General features: G+C 39.3%; 1 protein-coding gene across 2 annotated transcripts in view; it reads left to right on the forward strand.

Moving 5' to 3' along the window:
• Positions 1–25,189, forward strand: part of ubr4 (ubiquitin protein ligase E3 component n-recognin 4) — a 67,684-nt gene that overhangs the window by 25,177 nt on the left and 17,318 nt on the right. Inside the window, exons 33-69 of one of the 2 annotated variants that reach the window (XM_088332137.1) lie at positions 454–841; positions 929–992; positions 1,074–1,265; positions 1,555–1,625; positions 2,436–2,628; positions 3,161–3,394; positions 4,090–4,260; positions 4,330–4,512; positions 7,075–7,233; positions 7,414–7,566; positions 7,632–7,859; positions 8,709–8,866; positions 8,951–9,125; positions 9,248–9,449; positions 14,585–14,748; positions 14,853–15,069; positions 15,199–15,415; positions 15,856–15,888; positions 16,109–16,172; positions 16,237–16,371; positions 17,488–17,662; positions 17,732–17,863; positions 17,970–18,091; positions 18,184–18,295; positions 18,398–18,528; positions 18,819–18,996; positions 19,092–19,196; positions 19,372–19,509; positions 21,985–22,153; positions 22,232–22,436; positions 22,510–22,623; positions 23,440–23,649; positions 23,723–23,872; positions 23,947–24,174; positions 24,255–24,333; positions 24,430–24,654; positions 24,747–24,915. In XM_088332137.1, coding sequence (XP_088188263.1) covers positions 454–841; positions 929–992; positions 1,074–1,265; positions 1,555–1,625; positions 2,436–2,628; positions 3,161–3,394; positions 4,090–4,260; positions 4,330–4,512; positions 7,075–7,233; positions 7,414–7,566; positions 7,632–7,859; positions 8,709–8,866; positions 8,951–9,125; positions 9,248–9,449; positions 14,585–14,748; positions 14,853–15,069; positions 15,199–15,415; positions 15,856–15,888; positions 16,109–16,172; positions 16,237–16,371; positions 17,488–17,662; positions 17,732–17,863; positions 17,970–18,091; positions 18,184–18,295; positions 18,398–18,528; positions 18,819–18,996; positions 19,092–19,196; positions 19,372–19,509; positions 21,985–22,153; positions 22,232–22,436; positions 22,510–22,623; positions 23,440–23,649; positions 23,723–23,872; positions 23,947–24,174; positions 24,255–24,333; positions 24,430–24,654; positions 24,747–24,915 — 6,043 coding nt within the window. The remainder of the gene's footprint in view (positions 1–453; positions 842–928; positions 993–1,073; positions 1,266–1,554; positions 1,626–2,435; positions 2,629–3,160; positions 3,395–4,089; positions 4,261–4,329; positions 4,513–7,074; positions 7,234–7,413; positions 7,567–7,631; positions 7,860–8,708; positions 8,867–8,950; positions 9,126–9,247; positions 9,450–14,584; positions 14,749–14,852; positions 15,070–15,198; positions 15,416–15,855; positions 15,889–16,108; positions 16,173–16,236; positions 16,372–17,487; positions 17,663–17,731; positions 17,864–17,969; positions 18,092–18,183; positions 18,296–18,397; positions 18,529–18,818; positions 18,997–19,091; positions 19,197–19,371; positions 19,510–21,984; positions 22,154–22,231; positions 22,437–22,509; positions 22,624–23,439; positions 23,650–23,722; positions 23,873–23,946; positions 24,175–24,254; positions 24,334–24,429; positions 24,655–24,746; positions 24,916–25,189) is intronic. The other variant, XM_088332138.1, reaches the window with a different exon arrangement.

The following is a 25,189-nucleotide window of genomic DNA, read 5'->3' on the forward strand; positions in this document are numbered from 1 at the left end:
GTGATGAGATATAATGGAATGCCTTTCCTTATGTCATCTTTATCACTGGTGGTCCTGTGGATAGGGTTCGGCGTTCTCATCGCTGCAACACTGTTTTGATTTGGATTGCATCCAATGTTTTCCGATTGTGGTCAGTGATATTTTTCAACATAGCAATCATTGCATAAAATCTTGTGGATAACGCACACCCAAACTTTGAATTATTTTTTTAAAAATGTGCGATATACACTAGTAAATATGATAATTGATATTACTGCTGTTACTGTTATTGTTACTCTTGCAATTACTATTAATATTTAGTTATTTATTTTACAGAGTTGAAAGTTTTAGAATAACAATCATGTACAATAGTCTCATAAGATGACCTTATTGAAAGTTAACTTTTAATACAAGCTATTTTAATTAAAGCATTTATAAAACTGGGATACTTACATGTATTTATTTTATTCCTAGCTGAAAAGAGCCCAAACCCCAGTTTGCTCTGTCTTTGCGGGTCTCTGGCACAGCTGGCTTGCGTGGAACCTTCTCGTCTGCAGTCTTGGCTGACGCGTATGACTGCCACACCACCCAAAGATTCAGAGCAACTGGAAATCGTTCAAGAAAACCGGCAGCTTTTGCAATTACTCACCACCCACATTGTGCGTGACAACAGCCAGGTGGGGGAAGGCGTGTGCACGGTCCTCCTTAGTACTCTGATCCCCATGGCAACAGACATGCTGGCTAACGGAGATGGGACTGGGTTCCCTGAGCTAATGGTCATCATGGCCACTCTGGCAAGCGCTGGACAGGGAGCCGGCCACCTGCAGCTGCACAGGGCAGTTATTGACTGGCTCACAAGATGGTAAGAAATTACATAAATCGCAGATACATTCACTCAGGCCAACTTGAAAGTACTTACATCTCCTATAATGTTGTTTTTTTTTTCTAGCAAAAAGTATTTAACACAAAAGAATGTGGTGGAAAAAGTGAGCACAAATACATCCCAAGGAAAGGTGTGCTTTTATTTTATTATGGGGTGTACTTGTTGAATTTGCAGAGACAAATGTCAACCATTTATACTGTTGTGTTTTCAGCATGCGAGCATGTTGGAATGCTCTTGTCACATAATATCCTACCTCGCTGATGTGATGAATGCTTTGAGGCAAAGTAATGGTCAAGGTAGCTCTTCATTACTCATGGAGGGAGAAGAGAAGGCCATGGAGGTGGACTCAGACTGGGTGGAGGAACTAGCTGTCGAAGAAGATGATTCCCAGGCAGAGGATTCTGTGAGACTTCATTTTAAATTACCGCACGTTACATGACAGTATTCATGCTCAACCTAAAAAGCTTTGCTAGATAATAAAAATGTGAAATTTGTATTTTATGAAATACTTATCTATTTTTACACTCATTTTAGATATTGGATCCATATGTATTGCATATTCATCTTCCAAATTAAATACACAATTAAACTTTCACATTAAATACACAATTAAAAAATCAACTAACTCCAGGTAAAGTCTAATGTGTGACACAGTTCGTCATGTATATATATTTATGTATATATTCTCACAGGATGAAGACTCGCTCTGCAACAAACTATGTACTTTCACCATCACACAGAAAGAATTCATGAACCAACACTGGTAAAGATAAATTGATTTTTATTTCACAATATGCATTGCCCATGATTTTGCTTTACATCCCCGATAGCTCAAATTTGTTCAAACAATTCTCCCAATGCTTCAATTGATTTTTTTTTTGCAAAAAAATAAAAATAAATTGTGTGTGTGTGTGTATATATATATATATATAATATATTCCAATACAGTGAATAAGGTCAGTAGTGATAATAATGTAAATTTGAGTTAACCTAGTCACTACTCTTTACTTACAATTAGAACATGCAAATATCATGTGAAGGCTACCAGCTGGACGCTGCTGCTGAAGGCTTGTATATTTAGTTAAATACAAATTGGAATGAAATAAATGAAAGCAGTCCCTTATTGAGCTATGGTGGGGTTGAGCTCCGGACGTGTGTCTTCGAAGCAATCTTTAAAATCGAGTTTCAAAATTCGACTCACTTGATAAAAGCTGATTTTATCAATGTAGTGCAAGCATTGATTTTAAAGAAAAAATCGAATCCTTGTGTATGTAAAAAAAGTACGCACCCAGTTGTTTTCATAAGACGGAAGGGGGGCAAAGATGGATAACTGGGGCACAAGATCATGTATTATGTTGTTTTCGAGGAGAACTGTCATATTAAAATGGCGAAAAGCTCCTAAAAATGGAATTATTCCCATATGTCCCCTTTAACAAATAAGGCTACAACGGCACATGAAATTCAAGAAAATAAATAAATAAACATGGTCCACTCTAATACTTGCCTATCTGGGTGTAAAACAAGAAACTGCTTTGTCCATGTCAGACCTAAAATGCTAAATTTTGTTTTATAGGTACCACTGTCACACTTGTAAAATGGTGGATGGGGTAGGTGTGTGCACTGTGTGCGCCAAGGTCTGTCATAAAGACCATGAGATCTCCTATGCCAAATATGGCTCGTTCTTCTGTGACTGTGGTGCCAAAGAAGATGGCAGCTGCCAGGTGAGACCGAATACATCAGGTCATCATGGGAAGAGAACAACAGCGGTAACTTTGGCTTGCAAGTCATTCCCCCATTGACTTCCATCCAATCATTTCATTTGACCAGGGCTCTATAGCTAGTTTGCACATGCCCAGTAACATTTAAAAGAAATTATGTTGCAATCCTTAGGCAATCAATGAATGGGCAGTTTTCCTAGTTAATACTAAATTACTGCTTCAGTGAAGTTTGCATGTAATAGACAAACCATCAACCACATCTTGTTTTTGTAGCAAAATGCATGAATTTATAACATTATTTAGGTATTGCTAATAAATACAATACCATAGAAAATTACATTTGCTTAAATGTCATTTTTATTACTGTGCCAGTACTCTTTCCAGACTTTTCATATTATGTGAATGTTTTTCTCGCAGTTATAAGAGTATTAAGTACAAAGGAGATGCAACTGGCTTTTTTCATAATGCATTTTTTGGGGAAAAGCGTTTTTTCTCCGAATTGTTTGTTAAAGTTATGTTGGCCTTTTCCTTTTCCCACTTAATTATTAATTAATTGTGTACTGTATTGCGTCTTCTACAGGCTTTGGTGAAACGCAGCCCAAGTAGTGGCCTTGGCTCCACTCTCAAGGAGTCTTTAGCATTCCAGAGCGAAATGCGCATGCCTGACAGCGCAAGCCGGCACCAGAATGCTTCGCCCTCCGATAAAGGAAAGGTGACCATCTGTGATGGCAAACCAGGTGATGAAGAAAGACCAAAAAAGAGCAGTGTGTGCAAGAGTATTGAAGGCTGCCAAGAAGAGTTACTTTCACAAGTGGTGAGGAAAATAAAGAAATATTTACGGTTTAGTGAGTAATTACTTATTTTATTGCAAAGGGTTTCTTGAATAGGGAAATCCTCTAATGGCACTAATCTATGAGCTCAAGGGCAACTTATACCTATACTCATGAGTCTTAATATGTCTTAATGTGCCATGCTATTGCCAACATACCCATGTGGCTCATGAATTAGTGTAGATTTTGAATACCCAATCTACCCACTGCACCAACTCGGATCTACTAAGGAGCATACTCTCCCCTTGCACTTATTTTATGTAGACACACTTCATCGTTTATCCCGTCTAGACTTCTGACCATAGCCACTTGCAAAACCCGTGAAAACTTGTGGGAATTAGTCTTGCCACTTTAGCTGGCTGAACAGACATCGCTGTGCATTTAGGACAGGACAGGACCAAGCAAGCACACACCCAATGTACCTTGGCCATACCAATTGTATTGTTCAGTTGACACTCTTGGATTGTCAAAAATAATAGACCACACATGTTATTGATAATTTTTTTTGATGCCGAATTACCCTTTTTAGTCAACTGAAGCGGTTTTATATAACATTTTTCTTCTTTCTGGTTTATTGTAATCTGAATACGGGGCTTCAGAAAACCCAGGGTAATTTGCAGCCACTCCGAAAAACAATTTAAAGCAATTTTGAGTATAATCCATTTTGATGTCTCCACAGAATGCATCTACGACTGCTGCTATCATACTGGAAATGCTTATGTTTCTAATGGAAGCAATTCAGAACAATTTCCAACAGGCATCAGCTGTAGGGAGCAGCAGCCGAGCACAGCAAGCACTCAATGAACTTCACACCCAGGATAAAAACTTGGATATGACAGATCAGTTAATGGTAAAAATGAGTTAATTGGGTTTATTGTAGCCATTGTTCTTCTGTATATCTTTGTCCTACTTTCTACAGGTACCCACTCTTGGTTCTCAAGAAGGGGCTTTTGAGAATGTAAGGATGAATTACAGTGGTGACCAGGGGCAGACAATCCGGCAGCTCATAAGTGCTCATGTACTTAGGCGTGTTGCTATGTGTGTTTTGTCATCACCTCATGGCCGCCGCCAACATCTTGCAGTCAGCCATGAAAAGGGAAAGGTGAGGCAAAATAAAGCGGGACCGAAGCAAACCTGAGTTTTCACAACAAGACTGTATAAACATTGACATTTTTTGTATTTCGATGTACGTGGAATTTAAATTAACCAACAGTTTTTCATCTTTGACTGATTATTTTTAAGAGTTGACGGATAATTTGTAAGGGCGTCCGTCATCTTTCGGGGTTGTAAATCAGGCCATAAACTACACTAGCAGTACACCCTTAAAAAAATTAGTGCAACACTTTAAAAAAGAGAGGCAGAGAGACGATAAACAACACTCATGACCTGTCAAGTATTTTTTTTTTGTTCTGTTTGTTTTTTGGTTCAGTATACAGACATTTTTTTTTGTATACTTTTATTTTAAAGATATATTTATTTTAAAATGAGTCAGCTATAGAAAAGCCCAACACAAACAAAATGAATGACTTTTCATGCCCGACCACGGCCAAAATTCATGTCTGGTTTGGAATCTGGCTTGGGTTTAACCTCTCAAGGAGAATAAATTACACAATGTTTTTGCCAACATTATTAAATTATGACATAACCGGAGCTTCATTCAATATTGACCACATAGACGCGGTATTTAACCCCTTAACATCGTGGCACTGGTTTTCCTTCGCATTTGATGACAGTGCCAGTTAGTTGTCAAATATTACACTCTGGGACTTTTAGACGAAGCCGGTCCCAACCTGAGCCATCGGACTGTTGAGAAGCAAATACTTGTCTGTGCGATGTCACCTGTCACTGAAATATGTCATGCCACATATCATTTGAAAGCCTACACTTTTGGGATATATGCTGACTATTTAAAAATATACTAATCCCAGAAACGTAACGACCTTTCTGAAACAAGATACCCAAAAACTATAAATACGGTATAGTTCACCAAAGATGTCGTCTTGCAGCCATCACAATCGATGATAGTACGCAACAAGGGCCTTACATCTGTGAGAATCAAGGGATTCCAACCGTGTAAAATAGTTACTCCTAAACACGTTAATGCTGACAGATTGGAAAAATCAGACGTAAAGCATCTCTGCATCAATTGATGTCCCTTGTTGCTAGCTGTAGCTTTAGCCCCATAATTCCTGTTCACAAATAAACAGAGTAGTCATTATCTATTAGCTGTTTGCCTCCCTAACCTTTGATTGACATATTTACACTCATCTGTAGGGCTTTAATTGCAAAAAAAAATTCAGGCAAGAAGAAAAACTTTATTCCTGTGTGTTCTAACTCAGATTACTCAATGTTAGTAGCACTTGCAGTGATAGCCTAACCTTTCGAAATAGACCAAACGTGTCCATATTCACTAAATGGTTCAGGACCAGCATTGATTTTTACAGGAACGGTAAGGAGTTAAAATCTTAGCTCTATCAAGAGGTCCTTTGTGGGATGTTTCCTCGTATTTGCAGTGTATGCTATTATTGATCTCCGCTCATATGGTACAGGGCAGACATGGGGACTTGAGACTTAGTGACTTGGACTCGAGTCGACTCGAGTCGCTGTTTTTATGACTTGTGACTTGACTTGGACTTGGCAATCTAAGACTCGGGACTTGACTTGTGACTTGACTTGCCCAAGAAAAAAATACTTGGGACTTACTTGGGACTTGAAGGTGAAGACTTGAGACTTACTTGAGACTTGCACATGTGTGACTTGGTCCCATGTCTGGTACAGGGTCACTACCTAACAGAAACCCAAAAGTATTGATTATATTAGACTTAATTTGTAAACATCCAATAATTATCCGACTGAAAAGTGTTGGACTCCAGACTAACATCTATTGCTTTTTTAACTGCTTTTCACCCCCCAAATTTTGAGTCTACAGTGGGACCTCGGTTATCGCGGTTAAGTGAATAAGTGAAATTCCGCGAAGTAGCGGCGCACCTTTTAAAAAAAAAAAATAATAATAATAATAATTTTATTAATATTATTTTTTAGACCTGGTTAATGGGGACCAAAACCACCGGCGAAAAGTGAAAATCTGCGAAGTAACCCCTTCAAAAATGCTTAAAAAAATAATATATATTTTTAAAAATTAGTTTATTCTATTATTATTTTTTAGACCTGCAAAGCGATGAACCCTCGATCGTGGAACCACGAAGTAGCGGCGCCCCTTCAAAAATGCTTAAAAAAAGAATATATATATATATATATATATATATATATATATATGTTTTTAATTTTTTTTAAAAATTATTTTATTTTATCATTATTTTTTAGACCTGCGAAGCTCTGAACCCGCGAACGTGGAACCACGAAGTAGCGACGCCCCTTCAAAAATGCAAAAATAAAATAGTTTATTTTTTTATTTTTTATTTTATTATTATTATTATTCTTTTTTAGACCCGCGAAGCTCTGAACCCGCGAACATGGAACCACGAAGTAGCGACGCCCCTTCAAAAATGCGTAAAAAAAAAATATATATATATTTTATTATTATTATTTTTAGGCCCGCGAAACTCTGAATCCGCGAACATCGAAGCGCGAAGTAGCGAGGTCCCACTGTACCAACAAGAATAGTTTTGAATTATTAGTTGTTATCCATTTCCTTCCATCACAGATAACGGTTTTGCAGCTGTCCACTCTTCTGAAGCAAGCTGATTCAAGCAAGAGAAAGCTGACTCTCACCCGTCTGGCTTCTGCCCCGGTCCCTTTCACTGTCCTCAGTCTCACAGGCAACCCTTGTAATGAAGATTACCTGGCAGTGTGCGGCCTCAAGGTATGTTCTGTATAACAATTATGTTCATATAAAAAAAAAGTAAATCCGGAAGAACGAGCTAAAGGTTTTCTAATGCTACAATGTTCAAGGGGCTAATGCAGGATTTTTTCCTCGCAATCATTTGGTTAACATAATTCATGAAACTTAACTGTCAGTGTTGTTTCTAATTTTGGTTCTCAGGACTGCCACGTGCTCACCTTCAGCAGCACAGGCTCTGTGTCTGACCATCTGGTGCTGCACCCACAATTGGCTACTGGCAACTTCATCATCAAAGCCATTTGGTTACCAGGCTCACAAACTGAGCTAGCAATCATCACTGCTGATTTTGTCAAGGTATGCATGACATAATAATTCATCTATCTTGTGGGTCAACTTATGACTATTTAATGTGTTTGCAGATTTATGACTTGTCTTTGGATGCGTTGAGTCCCATGTATTACTTCCTTCTGCCAAGCTCTAAGATTCGTGATGCTACTTTCCTTTTCAACGAAGAGGGAAAGAATATTATAGTCATAATGTCTTCAGCGGGTTACATATATACCCAGGTCATGGATGAATCAAGCAGTGCTCAACATGGCCCTTTCTATGTCACCAATGTGTTAGAAATAACACATGAGGAATTAAAGGTAAAAAACAATTTATATTTTCTCTATATTGGATATTGGGGAATTAAAACCAAAAGATAGTTTGCATGCAGCATAGCGGCGCATTGATTAGGTCATGAGATCGAACCTTCTTGTGTGGAGTTTGCATGTTCTCCCCATGCTTGCGTGGGTTTTCTCCGGGCACTCCGGTTTCCTCCCACATTCCCAAAAAAACATGCATGTCAGGTTAATTGGCCGTTCCAAATTGTCCCTAGGTGTGAATGAGTGAGTGATTGTCTCTGTGTGTGCCCTGCGACTGGCTGGCAACCGGTTCAGGGTGTCCCCTGCCCACTGCCGGAAGAAAGCTGGGGTGGGCTCCAGCACCCCCGCCACCCTACTGAGGATAAGTGGTGCAGATGATGGATGGACGGATAGTTTGCAGTGTTCAACATTTAGTAAGTCTTTAATCAAACCAGTACGCCTCACCAGAAAAACATAACCGTTTTTTTTTTTGCTTTGGCTTGCTTGACTTCTAGCATGACCAATTGATCAACACACATTATGCTGTAACTCCTATTTTGTCTGGATGTTCGTATCCTTTTTAAACCTTTTATGCCAACCAGCGGCAAATGAAGGCTGTTTGTCACCACTTTTATTCCTATTGTTTCAGACAGGATACTTGTGACCCAATGTCGTGTGACAATACCAATTAGAGGCGTATGAATGGTAGAGAGAAGAAAATGCTTGATCTGAGGATCACTTTCAATGTTTAATTAGGTCACAAAGACTGTTTTAACTGCAAAACTAATTTAAAACTTTGACTTGGGTTTCGAATGCTGGTAAAGAGGTTGACCTATCTTAATTGTGCCATCTTTGGTTTTTATTTAATAGGATAGCAATGGTCAGGTTGCTGGAGGAGGTGTGTCTGTCTACTACTCCCATGTCCTCCAAATGCTTTTCTTCAGCTATAGCCAGGGAAAGTCCTTTGCTGCCACAGTGGGACGCAGCACGACTGATGTACAGCAGCTCTTTCCCATCAATGTCAAAGGGTATTCTTTTGTCTACACCCTCACATCTAAATTTTGGCAAGGACATTGGTGATATAGATTGGTTTCTCCTATGCCCACTTTTAGTTCTAATGGCAGCAGCAGTAAAATGTCACCAGCACTTTGCCAGTGGTCTGAGGTCATGAACCACCCAGGGCTTGTATGCTGTGTGCAGCAGACAACAGGCATTCCACTGGTTATTATGGTTAAACCAGACACCTTCATGATTCAAGAAATAAAAACACTGCCAGCCAAAGCTAAGGTAAGAGCCACTTGACTATGTGTTTTGTGAATGGGGTAAAACGCTTGTTAACATCTGCAAATCAGTTTCCCTAGCAATTTTTTTAAAATGTCATCATATGGCTTTATTTAATTTGCTCATAGATTCAAGACATGGTAGCAATTCGACACACTGCTAGTAATGAGCAACAACGCACAACCATGATTCTTCTATGTGAAGACGGAAGCCTGCGAATTTACATGGCTAATGTGGACAACACATCATACTGGCTGCAACCCTCTCTACAACCAACCTGTGGCATTAATATCATGAAGCCTGTCCGCAAGCGCAAAGCCGCTGCCACCAGTAAGTTTATTCAAGCTTAATTATCAGAATAAACAACTAGATCTTATTTACTTTTTGTATAGTACCGTAAATTCCGGACTATAGGGCGCACCTGATTATAAGCCGCACCCACCACATTTTAAGAGGAAAACCGACTTTGTACTTATACAAGCTGCACCTGTACATAAGCCGCATGCGCCCACATTAAAACATGTAACACAATCACAAAACTAGCCCAAACCCGGCTTTGAGTCCCGCGATTGTAACTGAATATAAAGTAAACAGTCCAAAAACTACAGCCGGCAAAATTAACGGAAAATGATACCGGTACTTAAGGTTTGATGCAGACCTGCAGAGTCCGGGTACCCGTTGAAACTAATCCAAGGAAAAAACGTCTATATTTCCAAAGGTAAGGGTGGGAAAATATATATCCACTATTGTCCGTCGCGACAACAGGTCTCACTCACCTTTACCTCAATTCCTGTCAGCCCGCGTTTGCTCCGCCCCTCTTTTTTAATTCGCAAAACATATCAGAATAAGAGTCTCAAATAAATACATTACAAAAATATAAAGGTGCAAATACATATTATACATTGGTTACACATATTTACAAAGAAAGACGGTACACCAAGAGAGTTTTCAAAGCTTTAATTATAATATTATAACTTTCATCCCAAACCGCGCCTGTGAAGGGTAGCAAAACGCTACTACCAACACGCTCGCCTCACAGTCAAGTCAAGTCATCTTTATTTGTATAGCCCTAAATCACGAAGAGTCTCAAAGGGCTTCACAGATTATTACACTATATTACACAGACTATTTTTCAGCCGACGAGAAGAGTAGGTTATTCATATGCTATGGAGTAGAAGTGAGTTTTAAGTTTAGATTTAAACATTTCCACTGAGGTTGCAGATCGGATCTCAGGGGGAAGAGCATTCCACAGCACCGGTGCCCGGATGGAGAACGCTCTCGAACCAGCAGAACACTTCTTTGCTCTTGGGATCACCAGAAGACCGGCACTTTCAGATCGTAGGCTTTGGACCGGGACATAGGGGCAAATCAGATCTGAAAGATAAGAGGGAGCAAGTCCATGTATGATTTTGTACAATACTAAGAGAACCTTGAAGTCACATCTATGGCTAACTGGGAGCCAATGCAGGTTAGCCAAAATCGGTGTTATGTGATCGTACTTTTTTCTCCTAGTTAAAAGCCTCGCTGCGGCATTTTGTACCAGCTGAAGAGACTTGATTCTAGACTTCGGGAGACCAGAGAGTAGTGCATTACAGTAATCGAGACGGGAGGTAACAAATGCATGAATTATAATTTCCGCATCAGACTGAGACAGTATTGAACGGATTTTAGCAATGTTACGAAGATGGAACAAAGCGGTTCTAGTAATTTTCTTTACATGCATTTCAAAGGATAGATCAGGGTCAAATATGACACCTAAATTTTTAACTGAGTCATTCTTTGTGATGTGACATTTGTCAATGTTCACAGCAGTTTTTGAGAACAAGTCACGGCATTTAGATGGACCAATGACTAACATTTCGGTCTTTTCAGAGTTAAGACGCAAGAAATTGAGTGACATCCACTCTTTTATCTCAATGAGGCAGGCCTCCAAATTTCCACAGTTTAGTGTGGGAGATTCCTCCAACGGAAGATATAGTTGAGTGTCGTCTGCGTAGCAGTGGAAGCTAATGTTGTACTCGCGAATAATATCACCTAATGGAAGCATGTAAATGCTGAAAAGAAGGGGGCCAAGCACTGAACCCTGCGGAACACCGCAGGTAACATTAAAGGGCTCAGATGTCATTTCACCATATTTAACACAGTGCGTCCTATCTGAGAGGTAGGATCTGAACCACGAGAGGACGGTTCCTGAGAGACCAATCCATTTTTCCAACCGTTCTAGTAGGAAATTGTGGTGCACTGTGTCAAAAGCAGCACTAAGATCCAGCAGCAGCAAAAGTGATGAAGCGCCAGAATCCATTGCCAGTAGGAGATCATTTGTTACCTTGATCAGAGCTGTCTCAGTAGAGTGGTTAGCCCTGAATCCTGATTGCAAGGATTCAAAAAGGTTATTCTCAGATATGAAAACATTCAGCTGCTCTGCCACTACTTTTTCAAGTACTTTAGAGAGGAAAGGTAGGTTTGACACAGTTCTATAATTACTTAAGATTTCTGGATCAAGGTTGGGTCGTTTCAGTGTGGGTTTAATAACGGCGGACTTAAAAGCTGCTGGAACTACACCTGAGGAGAGTGATATGTTTATAATATTTAGAACTGAAGGTCCAAGGACGCCAAAAAGACTTTTAATAAGTGAACCTGGGAGCGGGTCGAACTGGCAAGTTGTCGGTTTGGCCGCATTCACCACCTGTTTGAGATCATCAAGTGACAGTTCACTAAAACCGGACAATTTCCCAGGACAGCCACCCTGTCGTGCATCTGTAGATTTCAGCCCTTTAATATGTGTGGTATTAATAATTTCTTTAGCAATTTCTTCCTGTATGCATTGAATCTTCTTAGTAAAGAAGACCATTAAGTCATGAGCAGAGTGCGTCGAACTATCTGCGATAGTCTGTTGCCTTGTAAGCGATGCTACAGTGTCAAAAAGGGCTTTGGGATTGTTCTTTTGAGACGCAATCACCTTCGAAAGGTAGGCCGATTTTGCAGAGGCAAGGGCCGCTTTATACTTTAACAAGCTGTCACACCAGGTTTGATGGAAAACCTCAAGCTTGGTAGCGTGCCATTTTCTTTCCAATTTCCTGCATTCTTGTTTAAGGGTTCTAGTTTCATCAGTAAACCAAGGCGTGCATCTTTTAGGACGTGATTTTAGCTTTATGGGCGCTATTGAATCCAGGACACTAGTCAGGGTGGTATTGAACTCATTCATGAGTGAGTCAATCGAGCCATTGTATGAAGGAAAGGACGCAACTGCTCCAGGAAGGAGTTCAAAGAGCTCAGAAACTGTGCCAGTGCTTATATTGCGTCCGCTAAATCCTTCATCTTTTTTAACACTACATTTAGCTAGCACCTCAAATGTAACTAAATAATGATCCGAGATAACGGTAGTACACGGTAACACCATAATGTTTGAGGTTAAAACTCCTCGTTTTAGAATCAAGTCTAGCGTGTTCCCATCTTTATGGGTTGGCAAATCAACCAGTTGATTAAAACCAAATGCATCAATTAGAGACTTAAACGCAATAGTAAGTGAACTGTGTTAAAGTCCCCCATAATTATAATTTTGTCTGCATAGGTTACTAGTTCAGACAAAAGTTCAGCAAATTCGTCTAAGAAAGTTGTGTATGGCCCAGGTGCGCGATAGATAGTTATTACATAAATTGACAATAGAGAGGACCGCATCACAAGAGCCTCAAACGCCTTGTAATTATTAGAGGTACGAGGATTAAATTTGAGCGATTTTTCAGAAATGAGCGCAACACCACCACCCCTTTTCAACGTGCGTGCTATATGGCTACTCTCGTAGTCTGGGGGAGAAGCATAATTTAGCGCTAAATACTCATCCGGGCGTAACCAAGTTTCACAAAGACCCATACAGTTAAGTTTATGCACGAATAATGTTATCAACAAGTAAAGCTTTTGGAGCAAGCGATCTAATATTTAACAGACCAAATTTTAGCTCTGCTGAATCATTTGACTTAGCTGAACTCTTTGTAGTCTTTGTAGAGATCTTCAAAAGATGCCGCCGTTGTGGCTTTTCGTGTGCGCTGAGTTTAAAGCTTCGGTTGTCCGGCGAGGAATGAATGGTGAAATTAGTTACATCCTCGCGTCCTTCTTGCTCCTTAGACTTCGCACGCTTCACACATCTACCTGCACGGCAACCACGCTTCTGTTTTCTGTCCTTACGACGCCGTTGTCGTCGTTTATTAGGAAGAATAGCTGTCCACAAGGATGCCAGATCTCTTTGAAGTTCGCTCGGTATATCATAGGCGGTATAAAAAGTGCCAGAAAAGTCGAAATTTAGACGCCCACCCAACCAAATAAGTTCGTCCCTACTGTAAGTATTTTTGGCCACACATGTGTCCAAAAGTGAAAGCAAAAAGACAAGAGAACGGCAATAAATAGAAGATTAGCTGGAGAGCAACTAGCCGCATGCATGCATCCATGCGCCGCCATGTTGAAAGTAAACGGGTCTGTTAAACAAAACATACCGTACTTGTAGAAACCACGGTAAACCATCCTCATCTTCCTCCTTATGACTGACGTCATTAAAGTCGTCTTCCCCAGTATGCGAAAGAGACTTTGTCATATTGACGTCGTCCCAAGCTCCCTTATTCAAAAACACGCTCGCAAAGGTAAGTTTACATGCAGTAGCTCGTTCCCTTCTTTATCTGACTGCTCGTTTACTTTTAGCTTGCAAGCTACTTCATGTGTCTTTCTTTTTGCAATTTTCATGATGAGGATATGTCTATGCTAATTTCATTTGTGCACAAGCTAAGAAGTTGCAGTCTCCCTCGGCGCATATATTCCACTGGTTTAAATCTTACCTCTTGTACTCGAGCGCCGCTGGCGGCTGTTAAAAAGATTACATAAATTGGCCGCATCACTGAATAAGCCCCAGGGTTGAAGGTTTGGGAAAAAAGTAGCGGCTTATAGTCCGGAATTTACGGTATATATTTTTCCAGTCAAATTGTGCTTTGGCCAAAAAGTTAGGAGACTGCACTTTGGCTTAGCCACAATGAGACACTGGAAAACAGGGTTTACTCATGCAGGTGTTTTTCAACATTAATCCTTGTCATGCCTTACTTTGCCTCAGTATGTTTAATGTGGCTGCTTTGTGAGGGACAACTGCATAGTAAACACCACATCGCTTAAACCACTATAAGTAACCGTGTTGTGGCGAAGTAATTAAAAAATTTAACAGCCTTCTAGACCAATTAATATTGAAGTACACTTATGTACTTAAGCACTACTTGACATGGCACGTGAAGAACTTGGAGAAAAAACGTTTTCACAAAGTTTGGATATAATATAAACATGACAAAAAACAGCTGTGAGTGTACAAGCAGTTTAATTTGGTGTTAAGTATCATTAAGCCTTTTTGAGCAAAAAATGCTGGACACATTTCTATTTTCGTTACTTCCTTAAAAATTTAGTCCATGTGTTTTTTTTTTTCTTTTTTCCACAAGCAACCCGGACCTCCAGTCAGGTGACATTTCCAGTTGACTTTTTCGAACACAATCAGCATCTGACAGAGGTGGATTTTGGAGGAAATGACTTGCTGCAGGTCTACAATGGACAGCAGATTAAACATAGATTAAATTCTACTGGAATGTATGTGGCAAATACAAAGGTGTGTTTTGAGACGGGACAATTTCAGCTTTGAGAATGTAATCTCACTATTAATCGTCAACAATGATAATGCAACTATTGACAATTCTGTGTTTTTGTACCAAGCCTGGGGGATTCACTGTGGAAGCAGTCAACAGCAATAGTTCTATGGTGATGACCGGCATGCGTGTGCAGGTTGGCACTCAGGCCATTGAGAGGGCTCCCTCTTATGTGGAGGTATTTGGCCGCACTGTGCAAATAAATCTGACAAGGGCACGCTGGTTTGACTTCCCCTTCACCAGAGAGGAGGCGCTCCAGGCTGACAAAAAGCTTTCAATTTTCAGTAAGTTGTTGCCTCTCATATAACCTTTTGTGTGGTTTGAGAAGTTTTTTAAGAAGGAAAGGGTTTGTGTCAAATCATGAATTGGTCATCTAGTCAGGTATAACATGCTGTTTTCACTTGCTTTTTAAGTTGGTGCATCAGTTGACCCGGCTGGAGTCACCATGCTGGATTCAATCAAGGTTTATGGAAAAACTAAAGAGCAGTTTGGTTGGCCTGAGGAACCACCAGAAGATTTTTCATCCACTTCGGTCAACAATGTCTGTAGCCCCAACCTTAACCAGACCAATGGCACGTCTGATGCAGATGTTGTTACACCATCCACCACAAGTGGCACTGTGCTGGAAAGGTACGGCTTTCAACTAGTGCTTTAATTGTTACTGTTTGAGTTAGGCCTCCTTTCAAATAGGTTTATAAATTTTCCGTTATCTTTCATACTGTGATTTTTGTAATTCTATTATCTAAGGATCTCCACGTAGCAGTATCTATATTCATGTACTTAGTAAAAAGTTTTTGCTTGTATCGTCATAGTTGATGACCTTTTTGTAAATTATACATTGTACATTTTCCATTAGTTTTTTTTTCATAAGTCTTCCACTTTGAGCTGGAATTGCTTTTAATTTTTATTGTTTTTATGTTTTTGATTATCAAATAATAATTATTAAGTGCATGGCTACAGTAGTCATCTTTCTTGCATGCCTTATTCATTTTTAGCATTCATTTATTTTCACTTTCTGTGATCCTCACACTTTTTGTTCTTTTTTCTTTTGCTCCCAAATATACAATAAGTTGTGAAACTGAGTCCTTATCCACCTTGGACCGGTTAGTAAGAGCTCTTTCTCTGCTCGTTTTGTTGTACGTTTTTGTGCATGTATGCCTGTCTGTGTCCATGACTATGAAAATACCACTCACCCTCTTTCTGAGATTATTAATGCAGTGTGATATACTTTGTGCACCTTAGATTAGCTAGACTTTATCACATACTGGCTTTTTGAGCAAATTTAAAACAAAATGTGTAACATACTTTTGTTTTTAATTATAGGCTTGTTGTCAGTGCTCTTGAAGCCCTGGAAAGCTGCTTTGCTGTTGGTTCCTCTAATGAAAAGGTACAGCAATTAAGATTTGTATTTTGAATTTGAGCCCAGAAACAATTTGCCTGTCTCAATGCAGGAAAAGAACAAGACTGCTGCCCTGGAGCTTGCCACTTTACTCCTATCCATGCCAACTCCAACAGGTGTTCAACAGCAGACAAAAGGACTTCTCGCCAGTTTGCACACCAATCGTACTGCCTATCACAATCACAAGGTAAACAGAAATGTATACCGGATGATATATCAGTAGATGGTGGCTGTTGCAAATCTGTTGTGATAAGAACATGGAACACCCATATCCGACAAAATATATTATGTCACAAAAGAAGTTACACACCTCATATTTATGCAGAGAGTTCATCATAATGTTTAATTGAACTACAGTGAAGAAACATCACTTTGACACAATAAAAGATGTTCTGTGTCTATAGCTGTGTAAATCTATTTTCCCCTTGCAAAAACCCCAAAATATATCCATTAGTCGCCAAACCCCTGGTAACAAAAGTGAGTACACCCTTAAGTAAAAGTTCCTGAAGTTCAATGTTTTGTATGGCCACCATAATTTTGCAGATCCACTTCAATCTTCCTGGCCATGGATTTCACCAGAGTCTTATAAATTCACACTGGAATACTCTTTCAATCCACCTTGACAACATGACTGAGATGGGGGATATTCAAGATCTTTGTGCTTCTTGCCTTTCCTCAAAATTTTCCATTGGATTAAGATCTGGAGACATGCTTGGCCAGTTCATCCCTTTTACCATTAGTCCCTTTAGAAAAGCTTTTGTCATCTTGGAAGTATATTTTGAGTCATTGTCAGGCTGAAACATTGCCCTGAGACCCAATTTCTGGAGGGAGGGGATAGTTCTCTGTTCCAGTATCCCACAGTTCATTCTTGAGTTATTTCCTTAATGAAAAAATGCAATTCCCCAGTTCCAGTTGCACTTATGCGGCCCCAAACCATGACATTTCAAGCACCATGCTTAAATTTTAGCATGGCACAAACATGTTTGTACTCCTCACCTGGTTTCCGCCACACATGCTACACGCCATCTTAGCCCCAAAAATAATCTTTGGACATCGCTTAGTAAGCTATGGCCTTTGTTTACATACTTCCTTACGACGTTTCTTCAGTGATGTTCTATTAAACATTGTTATATAATCTGCAGAAATGTGATGAGTGTACTCACTTTTGTGACATACATTACAATTTTAAATACAAAAATGTTTTGTAATTTGGCCTTATTTAAGATTTGCTTCAGCACAGTGCTTAATAATTGCTGAATTACCGGTATTTACCAAGCCACTGTCTTATTTATCTGCTTCTTAGGACCAATCCCTTCTATGTAATGCAGTTCAGTGTTTGAACAGCTGCAGTCACGAAGGCAAAGAACTAGACCCAGATGTCTTCCAGAGACTTGTGATCACTGCCCGCTCCATAGCAATTATGAGACCCAACAATTTGGTGCATTTTACAGAATCCAAGTTACTTCAACTTGATACAGGTCAAAGTTTATTATATCCTCGAATAGCCCATTAATTGAATTAAAAATTAGAACTTTTTATTTGTCCAGATGTTACAGATGATGGGCAAAAACATGTGGCTGGTGAAAGCCATAATTTTGTTACACAACTGATGAGCAACTTCTGGAAGCTACACTCCCTGAAGCCCAAGAATGCATTTCTTGCTCCTGCGTGCCTCCCTGGTAAGTGCATCGTCCATCTTTTAGGGTGTCAGGCGTATGGGCGTATTTAGATTTGAAAGCCAAAACAAATAATTAATGGGTGGTTGATAATCTCACTTCTTTAAAGGACTCACTCATATAGAAGCAACAGTGAATGCTTTGGTGGATATAATTCATGCATTCTGCACCTGTGAGCTGGATCACATCAATTTAGCCTCCAAAATCTACATGCAAATGTTACTCTGCCCTGTAAGTGCATTTTTCAAATTATTTATTCAATACTATTTGTAATACACAACACACACGTTTTGCATAATTGTCACTATTGATTTCTTGTTTAGGACATGTCTGTGAGCTTTGCTTGTAAGCAGGCACTGATAAGAGTACTTCGACCACGAAATAAGCGACGCCATGTTACACTTCCTTCCCCCCCAAGGTCCAACACACCCACAGGTATGTGCTTTTACAAGCTTTATGCAATTACTTTGGCATTCACTGTAAAATATTGTGTAGAGTCAGGAGTACATTTTAGTTGCTCTTTGTTTTCTTCCTAAGGTGACAAAGATGATGATGACGATGATGACGCAGAAGACAAAATGCAGTCATCGGGGCTTACCGGTGCAGAGGACATTAGACCGGAGAGTCGGGAGCAAAATGAAGTGGATCATAATGATTTTGAGATGGTGGTAGGAAAAAAGAAGATGTTTATTCTGACAACCTGTATTTAAGAAAGAAAAAGAAACTGCTTCTGTTTAAATAACACCAGCACAGTTTCACCATTAGACGTGCTAGGTTCACTCTAATTTTCCAAGAAAGTCTTATTAATTATTTATTATCTCAAATGAACGTGTCATTCATTTTTAATATTTGATCAAATAAAATTATCACTTAGCTTTTGGTGTATATTCATTCATGGTTTATAATTTGTTTGGTAAGGAGAAACGTTTATCAAACGAAAGCTATTTTATTTCTCCAGTCAGAATCAATGGTTCTGGAAACACCAGAAAATCTAAATAACGGAAATCCATCCCCCTTGGAAGCTTTGCTTGCTGGAGCTGAGGGTTTCCCCCCGATGCTGGATATCCCTCCCGATGCTGATGATGAAACTATGGTAGAGCTAGCAATAGCTCTGAGCCTTCAGCAAGATCAACAGGGTCAGTGGAAAAAAACCAGGTCCAGAAAATTGGGCTTTATTTGTATGTCATCAATAAGGTGAATAATAGTAAGCATTTTTAATTATATATTTTAGGGAGTAGTAGTAGTGCCCTTGGCCTTCAAAGCCTTGGCCTGTCTGGTCAAGCACCAAGCTCTTCGTCACTGGATGCTGGCACACTCTCAGATACAACTGCATCAGGTAATATGATTATCTATTTTGCAGATTACATTGACAATTGACAGATATTGTATGACAGGTATATATATTATAAGTAGCCTCTTTTTAAGAAAATTCTTGTGGTTGATTATGGAAGTAGTCTTGTACTCAGATAACTGTGTTACATTTGCTGTGACAACTCCTTCTATGATTTCAGCCCCGGCATCTGATGACGAGGGCAGTACTGCCGCTACTGATGGCTCCACACTGCGGACCTCCCCAGCTGAGCATGGAGGCAGTGTGGGCTCAGAGAGTGGGGGTTCTGCTATTGATTCTGTTGCAGGGGAACACAGTGGTGGGTGAATGATTTATAAACTATAACTATATTATGCATAGCAACAATAATTACACTCTTAAAAAGTTAAATAGTAAAGCACGATTTTTAATAAAGTCTTACAAAACGTAACAATTAACTGCTAAAAATAAAGGAAGTGTATGGAACTTCAAAATATTCTACTTGCTAAAGCCATTTCCTGGCTGAAAACCCAGCTGTTTTTTGCCCGTGCAAGTATGGGAAATTCTAGAGCGCTCGAATAAACTCTTCCATTTCTATCTTTTTGGGGGCTTGGGTTGGCATTTGAACTGTATTTGAAACAGTCCTTTTCTTACCATTACCATTTTCACCCTGAAATAAAAGGCGACCACACATGGCCTAGGGGCCAATTGCGTCCCGCGAAGTAACAGTTTGACGCTCCCACAGTCATATGAATTTTTAAAGGGGCAGTTGTATTATGTAACTCGCACTAGTGGTAGTAAAAATAATTCATTTAAAAGAAAAATATTTATTTTTAAAAGAATCCAAAATACTCAAACTTTATATAAACATGCTTTTTTTAATTCTTAAGAAATGTCATTTATCTTACATAACATAAGCTAATTGTTGGCCATCTTGCTGCTATGGGTATCCAAAAACCCGATAAAGGCTTGATCCATTTTATTGATATTGATGGTTCCATAGCAGCCGAATCGGCCTCTAAATCTGAAGCACTTTCTAAATGTCAATCTTTAGTAGACACTGCTGATATTTTTTTTTTATTATTTACACGTTTTAATTAATATTTTTTTTGCGTGTTTTTCAGAGGTTATGTGTCTTAATTGTTTAAAGCTAAATTGTATATCTTTTGTATTTTATAGTGTATTTATAGCACTGCAGAGTTAATACTTTTAAGTTAGGTTTTGTTTTGCTCTTTTTCAGGTATTCTGTTTTTTTTTTTTTAACTTTACATCCTTTCAGTGTGTAAAAAGCTAAAATTGTTTAGCATTTTAAATTTCATTCTTTGTAAATCTGTAATTTTTTTAATTTATACGCCTTTTTGTTTTTTTTTTTCCCAGGGATGCTTCATTTCACTTTAAATTTATGATTTGTAAAAAAGCAGATAGTTTATTCTATTTAATGCTGCATTTCGTTTATTTTTGTATTTTATACTGCATTTATTGCTGCACCGAACAGCAAATATTTTACTTAACATTTCGTTTTTGTATATTTTTCAGGAAGTATGTGTTTCTTGACATGTATAAACAACTTAAACAAAGTTTAAATTAGGTCAAAGTTCACTACAGATTGACAGATACCCGCATTGCTATCATTAAACATAACCCCCCCACACCCCTAATGAAAGTAGGAGTGCAGAGGCAAAACCATGTTTATTCAACCCAAAAAGCATGTGAGAGGACAAAAAAAGTGTGCAAGCGAGCACAGTGGCAAAGACAAAAATTAGTCAACCAATTAAACCAAATAATGAGCCAAAATATGCCTGCAAGCACATGAGCGCATTTGCTCTTTAGTGTAATGAGATATCTAAGTTATTTTTAGTAAACCAGCATTTATATATATATATATATATAATTTTTTTTTTATATATATATTTTTTAATAAGTTTAAAACACCCTGGGTTGGGTTTTTATGTGGTATGGGAAACACTTCTCCTATATAACTTGATAGTTAATGATTAAAACACCATGAAATGCATTTTCCGTTCTTGGATCAAGCTATTGCAGCCTTAAATTGGCCACGTGCTGTGTTTGGTCCGATGCTCTAGACATTTCGGGAAGATGATTTATAATAGGACACAGGTCACATCAAATTGGCAAACAAGTGGTTCAGAGTTTTTTTTCCCTAATTGCAGTTTCAAATGAAGAAACTCAAACTGATTTTAGCATTTTATGTCTTTATGACAATAGCTTGACAACATTACCAGACGCTTGTGTTTCTCATTTAGCCAATCTATCAAAATCCAAACTGTTTGCTAACGTTCACAGATCCCTAAAACTACCTGGGCTGTAGGGGGCCAACTTCTCTTGGGCAAGGCCATTCCTCTCCAGGCCTTTTTATTGAGTAGGGGTTTGCTCCCCCCCCACATGTTTTCCTTGTTTACTAGTAGCATGGACCTCCTGTTCTGACTCAGATACAGCCCCTTCCTATCCGGTCACACTTTTTAAAAAAATGTGAATAATCATCCTGCCCCTCAAAAATAAGACCGACCGCTATTCACAGGCAGTGGCATGTAACAATACTTTACTTGAACCTGAATCGCCGGGGAAAAACTCTTTAATTTCTTGCCTATATTTACTGCTTTATGTTAGCATTTTAAAGGTGTCAGTACGCACAAAGATTAACACAGCATGGTGAATATAAAGTACAGTACTTTTTTAAAATTCTAGGACACGATTCAAATGTAGGACATTTAAAAAGAAATCCAGGAAAAAATATCTAATGATTTAAAAGGTTTGCGGTATTCAATTTCCCTCCCCTCCCCCACTCTTTTTGAAGTGTCAGGACGCAGCAGTGCGTATGGCGATACAACAGTTGAGGGCCACCCTGCAGGTCCAGGGAGTGTGAGCTCCAGTACTGGCGCAATTAGCACCACCACAGCCCAACAAGAAGGTGAAGGCTCAGAGGGAGAAGGAGAGACTGAGGGAGATATCCACAGAAGCAACAGGTCAGACCTCAGCATTTGGATTTAAAACCTTTTTAAATAAGTTCTAAGCACTAGCAACATTGTTCACTTTGTGATTAGGCTCCACGTGGTTCGTCTTATGTTACTGGAGCGGTTTCTGCAGCATCTCTCTCAGCTCCACAACGTTGGTGGTGTTCAAGCCATTCCATATATGCAAGTTATCCTTATGCTGACATCCGACCTTGATGGGGAGGATGAAAAGGATAAGGGTGCCTTGGATGATCTGCTCGCGCAGCTAATTGCAGAGCTAGGCATGCACAAGAAGGTACCTGCTTTGTGATTCTTAGGAATTGCTTTGTATGTACTTTTGTTGCTCAAGCTGCCTTTTTTTTGGTTAGGATGTTGCCAAAAAGAATGATCGCTGTTCAATGAATGAAGTGCACCTGGTCATCATGAGACTGCTGAGCGTCTTCATGTCTCGGACCAAATCTGGGTCCAAATCCTCCTCCGAGGTACATTTTAGTTTAGAGGCGATACAACCAAAATGTCTGGAACTTAAAAAGATCATAGACGATAACTAGCCCCAAAAAATAGGTAGCTACAAATGTTTTCCTTAGTTTTATGTAGTTTCCCTTCTGTGTTGTCAAGTAAATACAAATTACCGGTAATTATGAAAGAAGGATAGCATTCATTTTTGGTAAGATAATGTGTACAATCCTGCATTTTTCGATTTGTACTTTAGATATAAATTGGTCTCAATCCTTCGTTTTTGAATTGGGTTACGTATTCAGGGTTTGTACAGGTTCTTGAAATCGTTGGAAATGCTTAAATTTAAATGTTTTCTTTTCAGGCTGCTGGAATTTTGGGTGAAGTTCTGGTAAATGTTTGAAGTTGTTGCCATTTTTACGATGTTTGGCAGTCTGACTCGATTGACCACGCAATAAATTGAGAAAAAAACCAAGTGTGCTTAGAAATGAAACTGACATTCCTGCTCTGATGGCTACACTCCCTGTTGTGTTTCTCGCCTACACTAGAGCTCAAAATTGGCCAAAGTAAAATGCAAATTTGCAAAGCTTTTAGTGTAGTAGTGGTTGTCTCCAAATAGCCACTTTTGGAAACACCTTAACCTACCATTAGAAAAAACGTGTAAAATACATTGTTCAGATTTTGATCATATATTGACAAATAACCAGGTAAGGCCTCAAGCATTCAATTTACTTTGGGTACGCCTTGGATTGCGATTTTAGGCAAATTTTACAGGAACAGTTGGGCGTTAACTCTTGTTTCTATTGGTAACTCATGCTGCCTGCTATTGTTGTCTCTTTCAGTCATCATCACTAATTTCAAATGCTACGGCATCTGCCTTGCTTAGCCTGGGTGCTATTGACTACTGTCTCCATATGCTAAAATCCCTTCTGGAGTTCTGGAAGAACCAGCAGGGTGAAGAAGAACCTGTAACCACAAGCCAGCTCCTTCGTCCACACACTTCTTCCTCTCCCCCAGACATGAGCCCATTTTTTCTTCGGCAGTATGTCAAGGTATATTCTACTGAATCAGGTCAGGGAGTAAACATACCACATGAAAGTTGGAACTTAGTGCTTGTGCTTTTAGGGACATGCTGCTGATGTATTTGAAGCCTATTCACAGCTGCTCACTGAAATGGTGCTGCGACTGCCGTATCAGATCAAAAAGATAGCAGACACCAACCCACGTATCCCACCTCCTGTCTTTGACCATTCCTGGTTCTACTATCTATCTGAAGTAAGATTTTGCAATACTAGAATGTTGCGTTCTCTATTTTGAAAAGTTGTTCATCTTTAAAAATGTATTTACAGTATTTGATGATTCAACAAACACCATTTGTCAGGAGGCAAGTTAGGAAGCTGCTCCTGTTTATTTGCGGCTCCAAGGAAAAGTATCGGCAGTTGCGTGATCTACACACGCTTGATTCTCACGTGCGAAGCATCAAAAAGCTTTTAGAGGAACAGGGCATCTTTCTCCGAGCGGGCATTGTTACAGCTTCATCTGGCTCAGCGCTGCAGTATGACACACTTATTAACCTGGTATGTGTAATTTAGAGGATTATAGTGGATTTTATGCTATTCCTAACACGTTAATTTTTTGGGTTTTTTTTTCAATGCAGATGGAGCACCTGAAAGCGTGTGCTGAAATTGCAGCTCAAAGAACAATCAACTGGCAAAAGTTTTGTGTAAAGGATGACAGTAAGTTTATTTGTATTTAAGTTGGCCACAACAACTCAATAGTGGCTGCATAATATTGCCACCTCCTTCCTAATCAACATTTTGTCTTCTCTATAGCGGTGTTGTACTTCTTGCTCCAGGTCAGCTTTCTAGTAGACGAGGGTGTCTCCTCTGTGCTTCTGCAATTGCTCTCATGTGCCCTGTGTGGCAGTAAGGTGCTGGGCAACATGTCCTCATTATTAGGAAGTGGTAGCAGTGGACAGGGAGGAAGTTCCCAGTCCTCTCAAAGTAAGTCTTCTAGTAAAAAGAGCAAAAAAGAAGATAAAGAAAAAGAAAAAGATGGTGAGAAAATAACATCATCTTTGTTGTGTCAAGAGGCTAATGAAGGTGTCTACCTCACCCCACACATGCCCCATCTTTTGCTATATTTGTAGGAGATGGAGTTGGCAGCCAGGAAGATCAGTTGTGCATGGCTCTGGTCAGTCAACTCAACAAATTTGCAGACAAGGAGACACTCATTCAGTTTCTGCGCTGCTTCTTGCTCGAGTCCAACTCATCAGCAGTGCGCTGGCAAGCCCACTGCTTGGCATTACATATCTACAGGTAATCATACAAATACATTTTGACATTCGTATGTTACTGAGCCTAAAACACAATTTTAAAAAGGCCGGATTTTGACATCAGAGCTACCAAATACCAAGAATCTGCTGCAGTTTACTATGCCCGTTTGTTACCAAATACGCATGTTCTATGACAATGTAAAAAAAAAAAAATCAAGCAATGTTCATTTTTGTACATTGATTGTTACAAACTCATTGTTTGTTACAAGTATGAAACATTTCTACATACCAACTTTGTACAATAAATCTATTGATGC

The sequence above is a fragment of the Urocampus carinirostris genome, chromosome 3, assembly GCF_059441175.1.
Source record: "Urocampus carinirostris isolate Australia breed hairy pipefish chromosome 3, RoL_Ucar_1.0, whole genome shotgun sequence".
NCBI lineage: Eukaryota > Metazoa > Chordata > Actinopteri > Syngnathiformes > Syngnathidae > Urocampus > Urocampus carinirostris.